The following is a 19145-nucleotide window of genomic DNA, read 5'->3' on the forward strand; positions in this document are numbered from 1 at the left end:
AGGAGATATTGCAGCATCTGCTGCAGGACTACGGTATTCAGTAACCGTTTCTACCCTACAGTGATTAGACTTCTGAACTCTGGCGCTAGTCCCAGGGATCTGGACACAAGTAAATTTTTATTTATTTGTGCAATATATACTTAAGTGCGATATTTATTTATTATATCCACAGTATTATTTAACTCACTCAAGTGCAATATTAGACAAATAACTTCGACATTTCAATTTGTAGTGTGTTTTGTTTTACTTTAAATAGGGTAGTTAATTTAACTCAGGGGAGGATATTACTTTCGTTTGAGTGTTGGAAAAATGTGTCTGATCCTTCTTGCGTATATTTTGAGTAGTACTGTATTTGTTAGTTATGTTTATTCCTCTACTTTGTGTTGTTTCACTTTCCTTTGTTATCTCAAGAATTGAGCTGATGGACAAAATTTTGTTTAGGCTCCACATGTGTAGTTGTAAATGACAAAGTTTACTTTGACTTTCATCTTCTCTCCACATATACTTAACCTATGAGTGAATTAGGAACTGTGAGTAAGGCACACTTTCTTAATAACAATCTTGGAATGGAGCTTCAAACAGACACAAACCAATAACCCCCCCCCAAGAAAAAAGTTTTCTTTATACAGCTTTATGTCCACAACAGCATCATGGAAAAAAAATCTGCAGTAATTTCATTTCAACTTTTACAACACAAGACAGTTTTCCATATTTTATTTGTCACAGAGCTTTTTCAAAGTACTGTGTATAAGCAAACTAATTATGAAGCTGAAGCTTCTGTTTTGATAGAGGGTTGCACAGCTCCATGTAGGTACATTGCAAGGAACTTCCTGAATGTCTCTGGCCTGTATCCCGATAATCCAGCAGGAACCTGAGGAGAGAAAGGAAGAAAATTTATGCTAAAATCTAAATCACCTTTATCAGCTTTTCCACAACATCTGAAAAAAAGAGCGGAGAGGTAATATATATCAGTGTTGACTGGGTAGCATGTTACACAGTCAGGCCAAAATACATAGCTTTTATTTTTAGGACTGGAACTTTATTCCATAATCATTTATATTTCAGGCAATTTCATGTTTTTTTTTTTTGTTTTTGAAATGGGAATTTTTTTTTTTTTTTTTTAACCAAGATCAGTATGAATACCATATTAATTGATCTATGAAAGGAGCTTCACTAGTGGATTAAAGATTGGTGGAAATGATGAACCCAGTTAAAAAAACACTTACCCAAGATCCCACAGTTTTGATGGATGCTTGATATAACACTCTGGATACACAAGTACGCTCATCCACTAAGCCTGTCAAGTATAGTAAGCATGACCCTGAAAAATCAACAACTAGCAACGGACATTTGACACAGTGTTAGCAAGCATTATGCAACTATGTAGTGGTGGTGATTATTTAGAACAGTGGCCCTTGTGTAACTACTAGTCATGCCACTGTTATGCAAGGTATCATGTTCTCTGTAACTGCCAGTTCCTGTAATATACTGTTGTTGCAGTTGCACAGAGTCTTGGGAGCTCCACAGTACAAGAAATCACCACAATGGTGTTTTTTTTTTTTTGTGAACGTGGAAAGTAACAGATGGTTCCATTACTTCCTTACGAAGTTAACCTTTCCAAACAGAATTAATCAAGAAACACCACAATCTTTCAGAATGTTATAGCAGCAATGACTGTGAAACTACATTACCATTATAACATTCCGAGAGTAACGCAAATGCACTGATAAGGTCCAGTGTTCAAAATTAATGCCATACTTGCTTAATCTACAGGGATTTTAGAGAGCTAAAGCTCGATGGAAGCATTGGTGGGTATATCCAACCCCTCAAAGAAGGCCATCTCATAGATCAACTGATCCTATACATCTTGGCATACTAAACATCAATGACTCTCCTTTATAGGACCCATGGGCTGGAGTAACTCCCAGTTGTAAACCTCTATGCTGAAGGAGCCACAGACAAATACAAAAAGTACAGCTGAGTAAAATCTTACAATAAGAGTAGATGTCCTCCTCTTCACTGTTGCAGTATTCTTCACCTTAGGGATCTCCTATCAAGGATAGCCCAACATCCAGCCAGTATACCAAAGCTTTTAGAACTTGTGTGTCGTATGTCACACTTATGCTCCCCATACACGATGTAGGGTACAAAGGTGATATACGAATGCAGTTACCCAGAAATGAATTTCCCCAGAAGAAAACAGTCTCCACAGAACAAAGGAGGTTATGCACATGCAAAAGGAGAAAATACAGTTGGAAAAGGTACACCTTTGATAGGAGGGAAAGCAAACAAAACTAAAAAGAAAAAAATAGGGGAGGAGGGAGTGAATACTGCAACAGTGAAGAGAAAGATATCTACTGCTATGTTAAGAATTTACACAACTGTACTATGTCCTTCTATAGCACTGTTGCAGTATTCTTCACCTTAAGGAGAGTACAAAAGCTCAGCAAAAGGATTTGGAGGTAGAAGGCTGGGAAGAACCCTCAATGAACTCTTGCAGAATGGCTCTAGCAAAACCTGCTCTGGCCCTAGAAACCATAACCAGCTTATAATGTTTAGTAAAGGTATGCACTGAAGACCAAGTAGCAGCTTCACAAATGGAATTGGTGTCCAACTCCTTGAAGAAAGCACTAGAAGGGGCAACAGCCCCAGTGGTGTGCGCTCTCTGACTGAATAATACAGACAACTACCATTAAAAGAATCACAAGATGAAATGGCCTTAGAAATCCAGGAGGAGATGGTTTGCTTAGAAACAGTCAAACTAAATGTCCTGGGATGAAATGAAACAAAAAAATGGTCAGACTTATGAATGGTCTTAATTTTATCCAAATATCCAAGCTAACAGTGCAAATCCAAGGTATGAAGGACCCTCTCACTAGCAGAGTGAGGAGAAAGAAAAAAATGAAGGGAGTTGTACTGCCTGATTCAAAGACAACTCACTAACAACCTTGGGCATAAAAAGAAGGATTAGTACGAAGGGACATCCTGTCATTGTGAAAAAACAAAAAAGGACGGATGGCCGTAAGGGCCTGAAGCTCAGGAAACCCTCTGAGAAGTAAGAGCAAGCAATAAGACAGTCTTCCAGGTACAATATTCCACAGAACCTCAAACTGCAAGCCAATGGACCCTTGGTCAATTTTTCCAAAACTAAATTAAGGTGCCAAGGAGATGGAATAGGCTGTCTTGGGGGCCTAAGATGCAGGATGCCTTTAAGAAACTGACTTCAAATCAAGAAGCAGATGGAGAATTCAAGGCCAGACGGGTAGAAATAGCTGACAAATGGGCATTTACAGAAGAATAGGCCAAGCCATACTGGAACAACTCACACAAATAGGAGAGATTCCCTCACGGATAAAGGGTCCTGGTTAAGAGCCTGGCACCAGACAGAAAATCTCTTCCATTTGGACAGACGATTTTCTGGTTGCAAGTTTTCTTGCCTCCTGTAAAACCCAGTGGATATCCTCAGAAAAAAAGGTGCCTAAATGGGATCAAAACCCCATCATCCACAGTGTTAGATGAAGAATGGAAAACTGAGGATGGATGTGAGATCCCATGACCTCTGTCAGGATTGTCCAAACGGTGAGGTAACTTGTGGTGATTGCCCCTAGCCAGAAGCATTAAGAAGGGGGAACCAATGTTGTCTTGGCCAAAAGGAAGTTACTGGCAAGATTTTTGGGGAGTCCAGTTGAATCTTCTGCAGGACTCTTGGAAGTACGGGAAGGTGAGGGAAGGCATACAGAAAGATTCCCTTCCAGGGAAAAGAAAGGGCTTCTATCTTCCATGCAAGATGGCATGGCACTCTGGAACAGAAAAGAGGGAGCTGCCTGTTCAGAGGGGAGGCACAAAGAGCTACCTGAGGAACACCCACCAATGGGCTATGTCCAGAAACACATCAATGTGAAGCATCTATTCGTCAGCCTGTGTTTTGGACCTGCTCAGAGAGTCTGCCACTTGATTGTGCTCTGAAGGAATGTAAACTGCCTGAAGAGTTAACTGACAATTGAGAGCCAGAACTCAGGCCTGAAGTGCCAGCCTGCAGAAGACTTTGTGCTATCCTGCTTGTTGACATAACACATCACAGTGGTGTTGTCTGTGTAAACCTTCACAGGGCCTGGGAATAGCATGGGGTGAAAAGCCTGAAGGGACAGAATTAGAGCTCTCATCTCTTTGATGTTGATATGGTCTGACTTCTGATGGGGGAGGCAGAGACCCTGAACTTTCAGGTGACCACAGGAGGCCCCCCAACCCATGTCTGAAGAATGAACAGTTCTTGATAAGGAAACCAGAGGATGAAAAGGCAGTTCTGGGTTGATGACCTGAATTCTAGGTGACCAAAAGAGAGACAAAAAAAAGACCCCAACAGGGCACTTATCTGATGGCTAGGTATTCAGCACAGCAAAAGGGCATTCAGACCAATGAGTGATGAAGGTGTTTGGATTGGTGCCAAAGTTGTTCTGGGTTAACTGCACTCACGCTCATACGTCACCTTTATGCCCCATGTCTTATACGGGGAGCATACTCGTGATGTACAATGCAACAAAATCTAATGGCTTTGGTGTACTGGCCAGATGTTGAGCTATCCTTGCAAGAAGATCCCTAAAATGAAGACTAGTGCAATAGTGATATAGAAAGACATCTCATAGCACTAAGTCCTATCTTATCAAATGAAGCCTGTCCCCCAGAGTAATGCTTAAACAAGAATGACTGGTGAAGGCATGCAATGAAAACAGAGTGCCAAAATACAGATGTCTGCAATAGAAGCAGCCACCCTAATGGAACAAACTTTGCCTACAAAATTAGCAGACAGTAGGTTAAGCTACCTGATGGCAACAAATAATGCAGTTAGCAATTCACTTGGAAAGATAACTGCCTTGCAACAATAGTCTCTTCTTTCCCTGAACAAAGAAAGCAAATTCCACCCTTCTAAACTCTTGCACCCATTTTGGGTATGGCCTGAAGTACAAGTGCAAATCCAGCATGTGAAGGATCCTCTTTCCCCAGGTTACTGCTATCAAAATGAAAATAGGTAGATATGCAGACTGCTGCAGGGTTCATTTGGAAAACACTTTTGTAATGAAATGTGGTTAGTCTTAAGGGAGACCTGATCCTTGTGAAAGACCAGACAAGTTTCCCTAAATAAAAGGGGTCTGAAGCAATGATATAATGGCCTTTCGAAAGAGTTTTCAAACAAATTATCTTCAACAATGTTGAACTAGCAGGCTAAAACTGGCCAGGCAAGCATATTAATTAAGCCCAAGTCCTGAACCTTGCTTACAAAAAATATCTACATGGTCATGTTCAGTCTTAACACTGAGCATACACCTAAAAAATCAGTCATCTAACTTAACCCTTACCTTCTCTAAAATGTTCTACATTACAACTAACCCATATTTACTTGTAATCTGCACATCAGATTCTCGTTTTCCTCTCCTTCTGAAATTCTCCCAACTCTCTCCCCTAAATTCTAATTAGAAAGCAATCAGTGTCAGCTGATGCCTTAACTGCAAAAGTAAAAACAACAAAGGATGCAGGCAAGAGCTGTTGCAGAAGAGCAACCGCATGGTCACATTCCTATCTTAACTAAAACTCACCTAAGATGAAGTGCCGAAGTTAATCTTTATCTCCTCTAAAATACAGTACAACTCAAACATACTTGTAATCTGTGCGTCTCATACTTCTCTAATTCTCCCCACTATCTCTTTTCCATTTTTTTTTTTAAATTAACTGGAACATAAATATGCTGATATAGTAGTTCTAAATAAGCTTTAAAAGTATTATTGAGTGTATCTGTATTCCTTTGTAGGATAACCTTCAGATCAGGTCATTTTTATATTGTACTATGGTACTATATTGTACCATGCTTACTACCGATATAATTTCTGCCTGGGATGCAATAAAAAAGGGCTACTAACTCAGTCAGACAATCCCGGAAAGGAAGTGCCTCAGTAGTTAGTTTTTTTTTTTTTTTTTTTCAATGGAAGGAGATGTAACACACCTTTAACAGAAAGGTCAACCAGCTGGTGCTGGACTACAATTCTTTTTCAAAGGATGGATGCAACACACCTTTAACAGACTGGTCAACCAGCTAGTGCTGGACTACAGTCCTTCCATCTCCAAAGGGTCATCAGAAGTATGATACACCTGAAGAAGCTAACTGTGAAAGCGCTTGTGTGTGCCATTAAAGCAGTCTGCCTTTGGAAAGAAGCTGGAGCCTTGTCTTTGCTTTTTATTATTATTTTTTTAGTTATCTTGTTTTTCTTTTGGCTTTTCCCGGTTAGGGGTCGCCACAGCGGAACTCCAGTCCGCTAATGATTGCCAGTCGATTTTTATGGTGCCGAGGTGCCAGCCCGACACCCAACCTTCAACGAAGGCATGCCCATTCAACGCATGTCTTTTGAACACCACTCGACCGCAGGGAGGACATGCAGACTCCACACAGAAGGCGCTCCAGCAGAGAATCGAATGGGAGAACCTCTTGTTGTGAGGTGACAACGCTACCACTGCACCACTGCGGCTTCCATCATGCAACATCTTGTATACTCTACTAATTATTCCTTTTTTAACAGCAGCTCCTGCTCTATCTTCTACTAAACTCTACCAGTGCTGGTCTTTCACTTAGGATCCCCCTATTCTTTCTCTCTACCTATATGCTGATATCATTCCTTGGTAGGGAAGGCAATCGCTAGCCTGCAGTCCAAACAAATTCTTGGCCTCTTCCCATTCTATTGCCTTACTATCAATACCTTTGTTCTTTTGCCAGTTTCCTCCAATAAATTCCAGCCCCTCTTGCCTATTGTCTGCATCCCTAATTGCAGTCATCCCTATCTGTAAAATCTCCTTACTCATTCCTGTGTTGGCTTAGTTCTTAGAATACTTTCTGCTACTTTAATAATAACCATGCAGAATATTATATTCATATTCTACTTGAGGATCTGCATCCAAAATTCCAGTCTCTCCTTGTTGATTAAGCTTTCCCCCTGTTTCATTATTATCCTTTTCAACTTTGAATTTTAGGTTTCTGCTTGTGCTGTGTACAGGAGCCTTAACCGTATAGCTCTGAAATACTTCTTCAAATCAGGTAATCCCAAACCACCTTTTTCAACTGGAAGAATCAGTTTATCCCACTTTTTTTTTTTTTTTTTTTTTTTTTTTAAGAAGAATAGATGGGGTAAAATCTTACAATAACCACAGATGCCCTTCTCTTCTAGGTTGCAGTATTCTTTACATATGGGTTGTATTCCACCCATCAACCAGACGTCTGGTCTGTAATACAAATGCTTATAGCCACTGCCAGTACATGGGATGTCACATGTAGGTACCGACAATGTCAACCACAAAAGGGGCATCTGCACGTATCATCCTCACATCTATGGTTATGATATTATTTTACACAACTATTCTATATCCTTCTATTCAGTGTGGCAGTATTCTTTACATATGCGACAGTGCTAAAGCTCAGATGCAACCCAGGGAGGAGGAGGGAGTAGATGAAGAAAATGAAGAAACATTTTCTACAAATCCTTGCAAAATTGCTCTAGCAAACCCTGCCCTGGATCTAGAGACAATATCCAACTTAAAATGTATGAAGAGATGACCAGGTAGCAGCCTCCAAAATAGAAAGGACATTTAGACCTTTAAAGAAAGCTCCTGACGAGGCAACAGATCTGGTAGAATGAGCTCTGACAGAGGATGGTAGAGATTTCCCAAGAAAATCATAGCAAAACACGATAGAGCTTTAGAAATCCATGAAGAAATAGCTTGTTAGAAGAAACAGTTTGGAAATAGCTAAACCCAGAGCCTTGGTATGAAAGGAGACAGAGTTGAAACAACTTCCTAATAGATTTTGTTTTGTCTAGGCAAAATCAGAGTTACCTATGCACATCTAAGGAATGTAAAATCCTTTCACTAGAGAACTGTAGCGAGGGAAAAAAGGCGGGTAATTGAATGGACTAATTAAGAGACAACTCATTCACACTTTAGGCAAGAAAGATGGGTTAGTTCTCAAAGAAATGCTATCCTTGTGAAACACCAAGAAAGGAGGGGAAGCCATCAAAGCCTGAATCTCAGAAATCATTATAGCAGCAGTCAAGACTACCAGAAGCACTGTTTTCCCAAGTGCAAAACTTTAGAGAAGCAGAGTCTGCTGGCTCAAAGGGAGCCTGGGTAAGCTTCTCTAATACATAGTTGACATCCCTAGAAAGAGGCACTGGTTTCCTGGGAGGTTTCATGTGTAAGACCTTTAAGGAAAAGTTCAACCTCCAGTCTGGAATCTAATGAAGGTGTTAGTGGCAGGCAAGCAAGCAGACAGAGCAGAGCAGTGGACTTTCACTGAGGAATAAGAGAGACCACGGTTAAGTAATTCACACAGGTAAGAAAGCACTATTAGAATATTCACAGAAAGTGGGGCTTTACTTCTTTTCGGGCACCAAACAGAAAATCTTTTCCATTTGGAAATATAAGATTTCCTAGTATTGGGTTTCCTGGCCTCTTAATGTCTATTGAAAAAAGGTGCCTGAAAGGAATCAGAAGTTGATCACTCACAGGGTCAACTGCAGAGGTGACTGATGTGGGTGGATCAAGGATCCCTTGTCCTGTGTGAGTAGGCCCAACCAGTGAAACAACTTGTGGTGATGGCCCCTGGCCAATTGCAGAAGAGGGAACCAGTGCTGTCTTGGCCAAAAGGGGGCCACCAGCAAGATTTTTGGTTTGCCCTGTTGAATTTCCAGCAGAACTTTCTGAATGAGGGGAAAAGGGGGATGCATAAAGAAATATCCCCTTCCATGAAAAAGAGAGGGCACCCACCTTCCAAGCCTGAGGGTGAGGGACCCTGGCACAAGAGAGAGGAAGCTGTCTGTTCTGAGGAGAGGCAAACAGATGCACTTCTGGAGTACCCCATCAGTGAACTAGGTCCAGGAACACATCCCTGTGAAGCATCCACTTGTGGGATTGTGTCATGGATCTGCTTAATGAGTCTGCCACTGAATTCTGAGTTGAGGGAAGATATACAGCATGCAGTATTACCTTGTACTGGACAGCCAGCTCTCATGCCTGGAGGGCTAGCTGACAAAGAAGGTAACATTTGTTCCTGCCTTGTTTATGTACCAGAGGACAGTAGTATTGTCTGCGGAGAGGCCCTGGTAAGAAGAGGGTAAAAAGATTGTAATGCCAGAATCAGGGCTCTCATCTCCTGGATGTTGATGTGTTCCCTCTGTTGGGCAGGGGAACAAAGACCCTGAACCTTCCTGAAAGCAAAGGTTGCTCCCCAACCTAAGTCCGAGGAGTCTGTGAAGAGCTGCTGAGAAGGCTGGGGTATGAGAACAGGAAGGCCTGGATTCTGAGATAGCTGCTGGATGCACCAAACGAGTTCTGATTTCAGGTAAGGGAGAAGGGAGACAGACAGCCAAAGGATGAGCATGCCGAGACCAAGTTGTTTTCAGAAACCACTGAAACTTCCTCATGTGCAGCTTTGCAAAATGCAGCATGGGAATCGTGGAAGCCATGAATCAGAGCAATCTCAGAAATTCCCTGGCTGAAATGGATGAAAGAGGCAGAAGGGACTCCATGTAGCCTGTAAGAGAGAGAAAACCTTGTTTGAGGGGAGGTAAATCATCATGAAATCTGTCCTGAACCTGCACCCTAAGAAAATAAAGCCCTGATTAGGGCTAAGACTGGATTTTTTTAAATTTACAGTGAATCCCAGACCCTGAAGAAAGGGAATGGCTAGTTTGAGGTTTAACTTTAGCTGATCTGGACTGTTTGCTAAAAAAAGGTTGTCTAGATAGGGGTAAACCTGAATCCCACAAATCCTCAGGAAAGCAATGGCTGGAGCCAAGCACTTGGTGAAAACTCTTGCTGCAATGGAATGACCAAAAGGCAAGGCAGAGAACTCAAAGTGGCAAGAACCCACCGAGAAACATAAGAATTTCCTGTACTCGGGGTGAATTGGGATATACAGGTAAGCATCCTTAACTCATTCCCTCCAGTGCAGCTCTTTTTGAATGTGCACCTTTAACTCCCAGTAGGTGTGGCTCGAGCCTTTAAAAAATGAAGTTATCTTACAGTTCTAACATATACTCATTGTCAGCAGTCAGATATCAATACAATTGTGTTTGCCATCATGTATGCTTCAAGATAAAATATTCAGATACCTGGTATGTATCACGGTTTTGGAATTATTAATGCAAATATGAACAAGCAATATTTGATGCCTAGAGGTGCAGTAGGAAGTAACTGCAGAAACACCTGGAGGCGCACTCAGCTGATCCAGAGAAGCCAAGGAGAAGTGCGGAGGAACCACAGGAAAAAGAGTTTGCAGAGACAGCATCCGAAAAATAAGGCACTTTCAGGAAGGCGTTTAAATGGGAGAGATCAAGGATAGGCCTCTCAGGACCATCCTTTCTTGGGACAAGAAACATCCTGGAGTAAAACCCCTTTCCTTTTTGATCTGGAGGAAAAACCTGGATTGTGGCTTGGTGGAAGAGTTGAGCTAGTAATTGAGGGAACAGATGAAGTTGGCAGGAAGGGGGTTGAGGTATCCCCAAGCAAGGGTGGAAGTGTCTTCCAGATCATAAAGTAAACATTTTGGATGATGGAAAGAACCCAGGAGTCCTTAGTGATCTCCATCCAGGCTGAAAGGGAGAGAGAAAGGTGAAGAGACAAAGGCGTATGACTTAGAAGAAGGGCTTGGTTGGCACAGAGACCTGGGTCTGAACTAAAAGGCTTGTTGAGGAGGAGAAGCAGGAGCAACAGATTTTGATTGAGGTGATCTCCTGGGAAAGTTTCTTAGACCTAGATCCAGAAGAAGCAGAAGAGGAGGAATGAGCAGGTCTTCTGACAAAGGAAGTCTTGGCAGGAAAATTCCTATGGAATTTGGGGACTGGGGAAACAAGCAAGTGTTTTAAGTCTTGGAGCTCCTTTACTTTTTCCTGCAGAGATTTGAAAAGTTCTGCAGCAGTTGAACCAAAAAGGACAGATTTATCTAAAGGAGCATCAAGCAGTTTGGCCTCTATGTCATCAGGTAATGAATGTGGCCTTAACCGTGAATGTTTTCTAAGAATAGATGCAGAAGCCACAGCTCTGGCAGATACCTACACTGCATCATAGCTGCACCCAATGGAATGCCTAGCTACCTGAGAAGATACAGACAGAAGATTGAGAACCTGAGACTTAACCTCAGAGTCAGGTAATTTAGTCAAAGCTTGTGTTGCCTGAGAAAGCAAAGCCAGGGAGTACTTAGAAATGTGTTTGGTAATTAATAGTCCTAATAGCTAAGGTGGACAAAGTATATACCTTCTTACCCAGCCTTTACAATATCCTAATCTCCATATCAGAGGGAAGCAACTTAGCAGAAGGAGAAAAATGAGATGATTTGTCAGACAACAGAGACCACAGATGGGTCAGCAGAGGGGCATTTATAAAGAAACTTAGGGTTATCTGGGACCTTATAAAATCTGTCTGGTCTCTTGGGAGTCAGAGTTTTTAGAAGATGATGCAAAATCATCCAAGAAAGCAGTAAGAACAGATTGAACTGCAGAGGGTGCAGGGAGACTTCCATCTGAAGTAGATCATAGTAACGTTTTAGCGTTTAAATTTAAAAAAAAATTCCCTCATCTTATTAATAGTTTCCCCAAAAGAAAGCTCTTCTATACTGGAATCTCCTCCATTAGACTGCTCCTCAGGAGAAGCATATTCCAGAGGGGAAGGAATATGGGTAGAGTATGCCAAGGAATCTTCATCAGAAGAGGAATCTTCAGAGTCAGATTCAAGGACCTGCACAGAGGAAAAACCCTGACACCCAGAAGCCAGTACTGGAGAAGAGGTGAAAGTTGGAATAGGGAGGGAACAAGAAGAAACCGAAGGCCTTAATGCCATCAAGGCCTTAATAAGACCCTGTGAAAATGCATCCCAATCCAACTGAGTGGAAGGGAGGGGCTCTGGTGCTTAGTTTTCTGTTTCTTTTTAATGTGCTTCTCCACTGGAGGAGTGAGGTCAGACGTAGGCCTAATGTCTGGTAGACTCCTAGATGGAGGGGCAGGAGCGTCCACGGAGTCTTCAAATATAATGAGACACTGTTCCCCCAAGTCGCCCGAACTAGACATCTGCCTCAGATGTGCTAAGATCCGTACTCTTGACAGCTTCCCTAGAGGTACCTGCCAAAGAAGCGAACCCAACCTCAAACCATACCACCGGGTCTTCACTGACCTCAAGGGGAACGTCGGAGGAGGTAGGCACAGTGATAGAGGATTAAGGTCTTAACTTACTTACCTTCCTTTTCAAACATGGCTCAGCTGAAGGACTCTCTGAACACTCCATCTCGTGTCCCTAGCCAGATGTTTGAGTCTCTGATTTTCAAGATAAAGATTTAAGGCCAAAAGACAGCTTTGCAAAGTCTTTGAACAATAGCAAATGGCAGTAGCAATAAAATAAATCCCCAATGGGGTACTTATCTGAAGCTGGAAGTGAAGCAAAGGAAATCCAATCACTGACTGTATGTAGGAGTCAAACTTTCTGAATGGCGGTGAAAAAGTTCTGAGGATGGTACGTGCGGCCATCGCTTTTATGGTTGACGTCGTCTACCTACGGGAAATGTCCCATGTACTGGCAGTGGCTATAAGCTTTTGTATACAGGTCGGGTGGATGGTCAGAATACAACCCATATGTAAAGAATATTGCAACATTGAATAGAAGGACATACATCTTTATTAAATTATCATACTTGACATAAGCAATCCTACATTTATATAAATGAAAACAAACCATCCTGACAATTCTTGTTGCAAACATTATACATTACAAACCACACTGACACAATTGTAGTTGCAAACATTATACATCACTCAAAATATATGTAGTCTTTGTCAAACACTGCATAGCGGATTCAAATCCTACCCCCTTTTAAACCTTGTTCCTCCACTGCATGCATTGTTCCCACAATTCCCATTTTTTCTTATGTAATTTGCTCCTACCCTTTTCTAAAGGTCCAAATTCCAGTTGTTTTATCTCTGTTACTATATTACGACTTCTTGTAAAGTTGGTTTAGACTTTGACTTCCATTTTCTAGTAATTACTTTTTTGGCAGCCACCATTATAAAACTCCGCAAGGCCTTGCTATATATCTAGGCAATTCCGACTGTATCACAGTTCAAAAAATCATTTCCTTAACTACGCTAATTTGATCACACAGCATCTCTAACAAAGCAGTCTACCTGGGGTACAAAAATACCTATGTAAACACTTCCAAGCAAAGATCCTACATCTTCTAGACTTTGTTGCGTAGTTGGGAGATATACATATACCCCCCATTGTTTCTTTGTGACTTGCTTACCCAATAATCACTTCCCAATCCTTTCTAACCTCATCTGATTGATTCTTATAGTTACCATAAAATATTTTAAATGCTGTACTAATTACTCCTTTTTTAATGGCAGCTTTTGTTCTAGATTCTACTAAAATCCCTACTAGTGCTAGTCTTTCATTTTAGACCCCCCCTCCCCCCTCCATATTTCTTTCTCTCTGCTTACACGCTGATAGTAAACCTTGATAAGGAAGGCAATCTCTAACCTGCAGTCCAAATAAATTCTTGACGTCTTCCCATTCTATTATCTTTCTCTCTCTAGATATTTCCTCCTAATACCTTAGTTCCTTTGCCAGTTTTCTCCAACAAATTCCAGCCCCCTCTTGGCTATTGTCTGTATCCCTAATTGCATTCATCCTTACCTGGAGAATTTTACTAAGTGTTTTTCTCTCATCTTTATTGTTCTCCCAGAATGGGAAAACACTTAATGCTTTTGGAAAACATATCTCCTAGCCAGCGAAGGAAATAAGTATTCTGTTTTTATTGCTCTTTATCAGACTGTCTCCATGAAGACTTGAAAACCAGATACAGAGCTGATCCTACAAGCATTTATTTATTTGCTAGAGGAAAGCTTTATCATATTCAACGTTCTTTTTTTATTTATTCGCTTTCTCTTAAAACCTCTTACTAGATCAAGCCAAGGGCCTTAATCCAGTCATTCAAGAATGAGAAAAAGCACATCAATTGTTCTTGTACCATACTCTTTGAACAGACTTTTTTCCCGTACAGTGCAGTGCCTACATTTCTTAAAACTGAACAAGGAGAAAGAGAAAATAAGAAAAAAAAAACAGGGACACCGGTTTACTTTAGTATCCCCATTACACTTGAAAACAGACAAAATTTTACTTTATAGAATGCAGATTATATCATGCACCATAAAATATTACTGTTAACTGTAAATAAAACAAAATTGTGTTAACTCTTTCATTCCTCTTCACTCTCCTGTGTGTTCCTCCAAACATTAATGAAATGAATTAGGGCATACACTTAGTACCCTACAAATTTAACAAATTTAAAAAAGTAATATTTCCAGGTTTTCTTGTTCTGTCATGTTTCACAAATATAATTAATGCCTTGTAATCCCACATTTGTTTGTACATTTACAAGTTGCTGGTTTTATTCCTGTTCATCTCCATTCCCAAAATTCAGTTTCTGCTTCCTTTCCACTGTACTCAGTTATCCAAGTCAATTCTTCTACTTTTTTCTGTCTCTCAAGCATTTTCCGTTGAAACGTTGTAAAAGGTTTCACTGGCACAGTCTTGTCTGTGGCCTATTACCAGCAAAACAAGATGCAGAATCTATTTCTGTTTCACAGCTCACTTTCTGTTGGACAAACTTTTGTATTACCACCTTAGCATGTTATGCTTCAAAAAATGATTTGTCCCTCCAGGAAAGGATATTCTGGAGATATCTGGGTACAGTAGCTTAAATCTAACACCTGCTTCTCCACATTCCCTAATTACTGGGATAAATTTACTCCTCTTTTGCCTGGTGTACAGTGGGTAATCATTTTCCACAAACACTATTGTTTCCCACTTTTAATATTTTGTCCTTCAGCCACACTCCTGGTAGGATTGCAACTCCTGCTGCAGAATACCATTACAGATGTTTATTTGTGCTTTCATAACATTAATACAGTCTTGTTCCTTCCAGCTTCTCTGGTACAGCAGAAAATCTCAGGTTTTCCCTACATGCTCTGTTCTCTAACTGTATTATTTTTTGAAACATCTATTCTTGAGCAGTGTCATATTCAGTAAGCGTTTTATTCATTTTGATGTCTGATTTTTGCAGTTTTATCACTTCATCTGAATATCTGTTTAAAGCTTCTTCTATTTTTCCAGCCTTTTGTTACCTGAATTGATCTACTTATCAGTGTTTCATTTATTTTAATCACCTCTGAGTACATTTGACTCATTTTTTTCCTCCAGGCTACTGGAAGTCCTATCTTGCACCAGAGCTGTAGCCTGCACTGCTTTTTTGCCGAACACCTGCAGAATTCTTCCCAGTCAGTGTTTCTTCCTCACATTTTGTGACAGAAAAGGTTATCTGAATTTCGTTTTTGATGGCATCCTTGAATTGTACTTACTAGCCAGCTTATGAAAATTATCCAAAAATATGAGTTTACTGACTCTCTTCTGAGCTTCTGCTTTCACACTGGGAGAGCTGAAATTAAGCTGTTATTCAATGTTCAGCCATCCTGGGAGTCCTCTAGAAGAAAGATCCTTTGACCAGAGGGAAGGGAACAGAGGATGACTGGGGAAGGAGGGATGGACAGAATACGGCACCAATGAAAAGAGGGGTATCTATTATTATGTTAAGTTGTTGCACAACTGTACTATGTCCTTCTGCAACACTGTTGCAGTATTCTTTAAATCAGGAAGTGTATAAAATCTACTAGAGAGGATGGAGGAGGATGTCACAGAGCAGCCCTCCAAGAACATACGAAGAACAGCCCTGTCAAAACCCATACTGGCCATATAAATCACATCCAACTTACAATGTTTAGTAAAGGTGTTTAGAGAATACCAAGTAGCAGCTTTCAAAATGGAGCTAGTATGCAGACCCTTGAAACAGGCACCAGAAAAGGTAACAGCCCTGGTAGAATGAGCACAAACAGAGCAATAAAGCTGCTCGTCATGAAATGAATAACAAAGAAATGGCTTAGAGATAGCCAAACTAAATTTCCTAGAATGAAAAGAAACAAAAAGCTATTCAGAATTCCCAATAATGTTTGTCTTATCTAGGTAATTACTAAGCTGTCTGTTAGTCCAAGGTATGAAGAACACTTTCATTAGCATTCTGGGAAGATGAGAAAAAAACAGACAAATCATTAACCATCTTGGTTCAAAGGAAGGAACAGTATGGAGAGAGACCCTGTCTTTGCAAAAAAGAAAGGTGGAACTGCCATGATTTCCTGGTTCAGAGACCCTTCTGTCAGAAAAAAGAGCCATCAAGAGTATGGTTTTCCAAGTAGAGTACATCAAGGAAGAGGAGACTGCAGGCTCAAAGGGAAATTAGTTAATTTCTCAAGAACAAAATTAAGGCCCTAAGGAGGAGGAATAGACCTTTTTGGAGGCCTAATATGAAGGATGCCTCTCAAAAATTATTTTGTTTCAAAACAAGAAGCAAGGGGTGGATTCAAAGGCAGACAAGCAGAAATGGATGACAAATGAGCTTTGACAGATGAATATCCCAGACCAGAAATGAGTAGCTCACACAAATAAGAAAAGATAATAAGAATACCCACAGAAAAAGGGTCCAGGTAAAGTTTGAAAAAAAAAAATACAGAAAATATCTTCTGGTCTCCTGTAAAAACCGAAGCACAACCTCAGAAAATTAGTGTATAACTAAAGGAAATCAAAACCCTATCACCCAGGGTAAAATGAAGAGTGCGGAAGTGAGGGTGAATGAGAGATCCCTTGCCCAGTGTGAGAAGATCCCTCCTGTGGAGTAACTTGTGATGACTGCCCTTGGCCAGATGAAACAGAAGGGGGAATCAATGCAGTCTGGGCCAAAAGGAAGTTGCCAGCAAGATTTTAGGCCTGTCCCATGTGATCTTATGTAGGATTATTGGCAGCTGAAGAAGATAGGGATAGGCATACAGAAACAACCCCTTCCCGAAAAAAAGACATGGTGTCCACCTTCCATGCTAGAGGAAGTGGTACTCTGAAAGAGAACTGAGGAAGTGGTCTGTCTAGAGGGAAGGCAAAGTGAGGGATAGGTACAATGTGCAGAAACACCTCCGTGTGAATCATCCATTCATGAGAATCTGTCCTTGACCAGTTCAAAGTGTCTGCAACAAGACTGTGCTCTGAGGGAACAAACTAGCTGAAGAAGCAAGTGATGATGGACCACAAATGTGCAAGTCTGAAGAGCCAACGTGCAAAGGACTTAAGACTTTGTGGAGCCTTGCTTATGTACCACGACTGTGATATTGTCTGTGAAGATCCGAAGAGGAACTGGAACCCAAAAGGAGTGAAAAGCATGAAGAGCCAGAATCAGAGCTCTCATTTCCTTGATGTTGATATGGTCTGTTAGTTGCTAAAGGGACCGAAGACCCTGGACCTTTGGAGGAGGCTCCCCAAACTTGGTCAGGAGCATTCATGTACAGCTCCTGAGTGGACAGAGGAACCTGAAAAGGCAGGCCTGGTCTCAGTGAAACTTGATAAATCCACCGACTGAACATGGGTACAGGAAGCTCCAGAGAATGGTGGTGCTAAAGCCAAACTGCCTTGAGGTACTACTGACATTTTCTCATATGAATCTTGGCAATGGGAAACATGGGAATACTGGATGCCATGTACCACAGAGCTCAAAGAAATTCCCTGGCAGGAAGGACTGGAAGACTGAGAAGAGACTGAAAATAGATGGTCAAAGATAGGACCATGACAGGTAAAAGGCAAGCCAGCAATGGAATGGTCTGAATCCTGCATCCAAGAAAAACTTGAATATGAGAGGGGTTCAGCATAGGCTTTTTGAGATTTAGGGTGAATCCCACATTGTGAAGATGACCCATACTGAAGTGGAGATCTTGAAGCAAGAGCTGCTGAGAAAAAACCTGAATCACTAGATTGTCCAAATAAGGGACTATTTGAATTTCCTGAAGTCTACAGAAGGCTACTACTGGGGCCAGCCATTTGGTAAAGACCCTCAGGGCTGTAAAACGTCAAAAAGGCAAAGCACACAACTGATAAACAGAGGTAGAAACAGAGTAATTTAAACTTCCAGAAAAGTGGGGAACAGAAATGTCGAGGTAAGTATCCATCAAATCTAGGTACACCAGTAAAGCCAGAGGAAGCAACAGAAGAAAAGTATCTGTAGAGACAGCATTCTGAAGGTAAAACATTTAAAAAGGTGTTGAGGAAAGAAAGATCCAGAATGGGCCTCTGAGACACCTCCTTCCTGGGAACCAGAAACATCCAGGAATAAACGTGTGTACTCTGCTGAGAAGGGGGGATAGTTGGATGATCTGTGTCAAAAGATCTTGAAAAAACAAAGAAAAATGAGGGATTTAGCAAGGAGGAGGCTGGGGAAGGATTGAGGAGGGAAAAAAGGACTTCCAAACCATAAAATAACCCTTTTGGATGATGGAAAGAACCCAAAAGTCTGTGGTTATTTGTTGGCAGACTGGAAAAAAACAGTTAATCTGAAGGACAGAGGAACCTGGCTAAGGGGTAGAAGAAGCTGCATGTCAAACAGATGCAGATTAGTCAGGCAGGAAGGCTTTTGGACCTTAGAAGGCCTGCAGGAAAAGCTCAAGAAGGCTGTGTAGGCTGTCTATGGACAAAAGAAGGCTAAGATGGATAACTTCTTTGAAAACTAGGAACAGGAGAAAGAAAAAAGAAGTTATGTTCTTACCATTAAGTTCCATCTGAGTAGTAGACTTCATTCTTCTGCATATATGGGTATACGGATCATATTTGGATCCGAGCCGGCAAAACTTTTCAAGCATCAGCTCCGAGCTCCAAGCCCCTCCCTTACCTATATTACATCACTTCCTCCTATCTATCCCCAGATCGAGTTTGCTGACACAAGTGGCAGCAATCACAATCCTAAACAGGAAAAACCTGAAAGTGAGGGGGCTGGAGGGAGGGAAGTTGCAGAATAATGAAGTCTACTACTCAGATGGAACGTTATGGTAAGAACATAACTTCTTTATCTGAAGTAGTTGACTTCATTCATTCTGCACATATGGGACAGAGTCTACAGCTACTATTATTCCTGGGAGGCCCTTATGGAAGGATATTCCTGAGCACCGCAGAGACAAAGGATGCTCTCCCTCTAGAAATAA

At 41.2% G+C, this 19145-nt stretch overlaps 1 protein-coding gene across 1 annotated transcript in view; it reads right to left on the reverse strand.

The window, feature by feature from the left end:
* Nucleotides 1–697: 697 nt before the first annotated feature.
* MRPL37 (mitochondrial ribosomal protein L37) overlaps nt 698–19145 on the reverse strand; it is a 294091-nt gene continuing 275643 nt past the window's right edge. Inside the window, 1 exon segment of the mRNA XM_044085487.1 lies at nt 698–871. Within this exon segment, the coding sequence (XP_043941422.1) occupies nt 761–871 (111 nt within the window). The 3' untranslated portion in view covers nt 698–760.

Source organism: Protopterus annectens, chromosome 10.part0 (genome assembly GCF_019279795.1).
Source record: "Protopterus annectens isolate FY-2018-M chromosome 10.part0, PAN1.0, whole genome shotgun sequence".
NCBI classification, from domain to species: Eukaryota; Metazoa; Chordata; order Ceratodontiformes; family Protopteridae; genus Protopterus; species Protopterus annectens.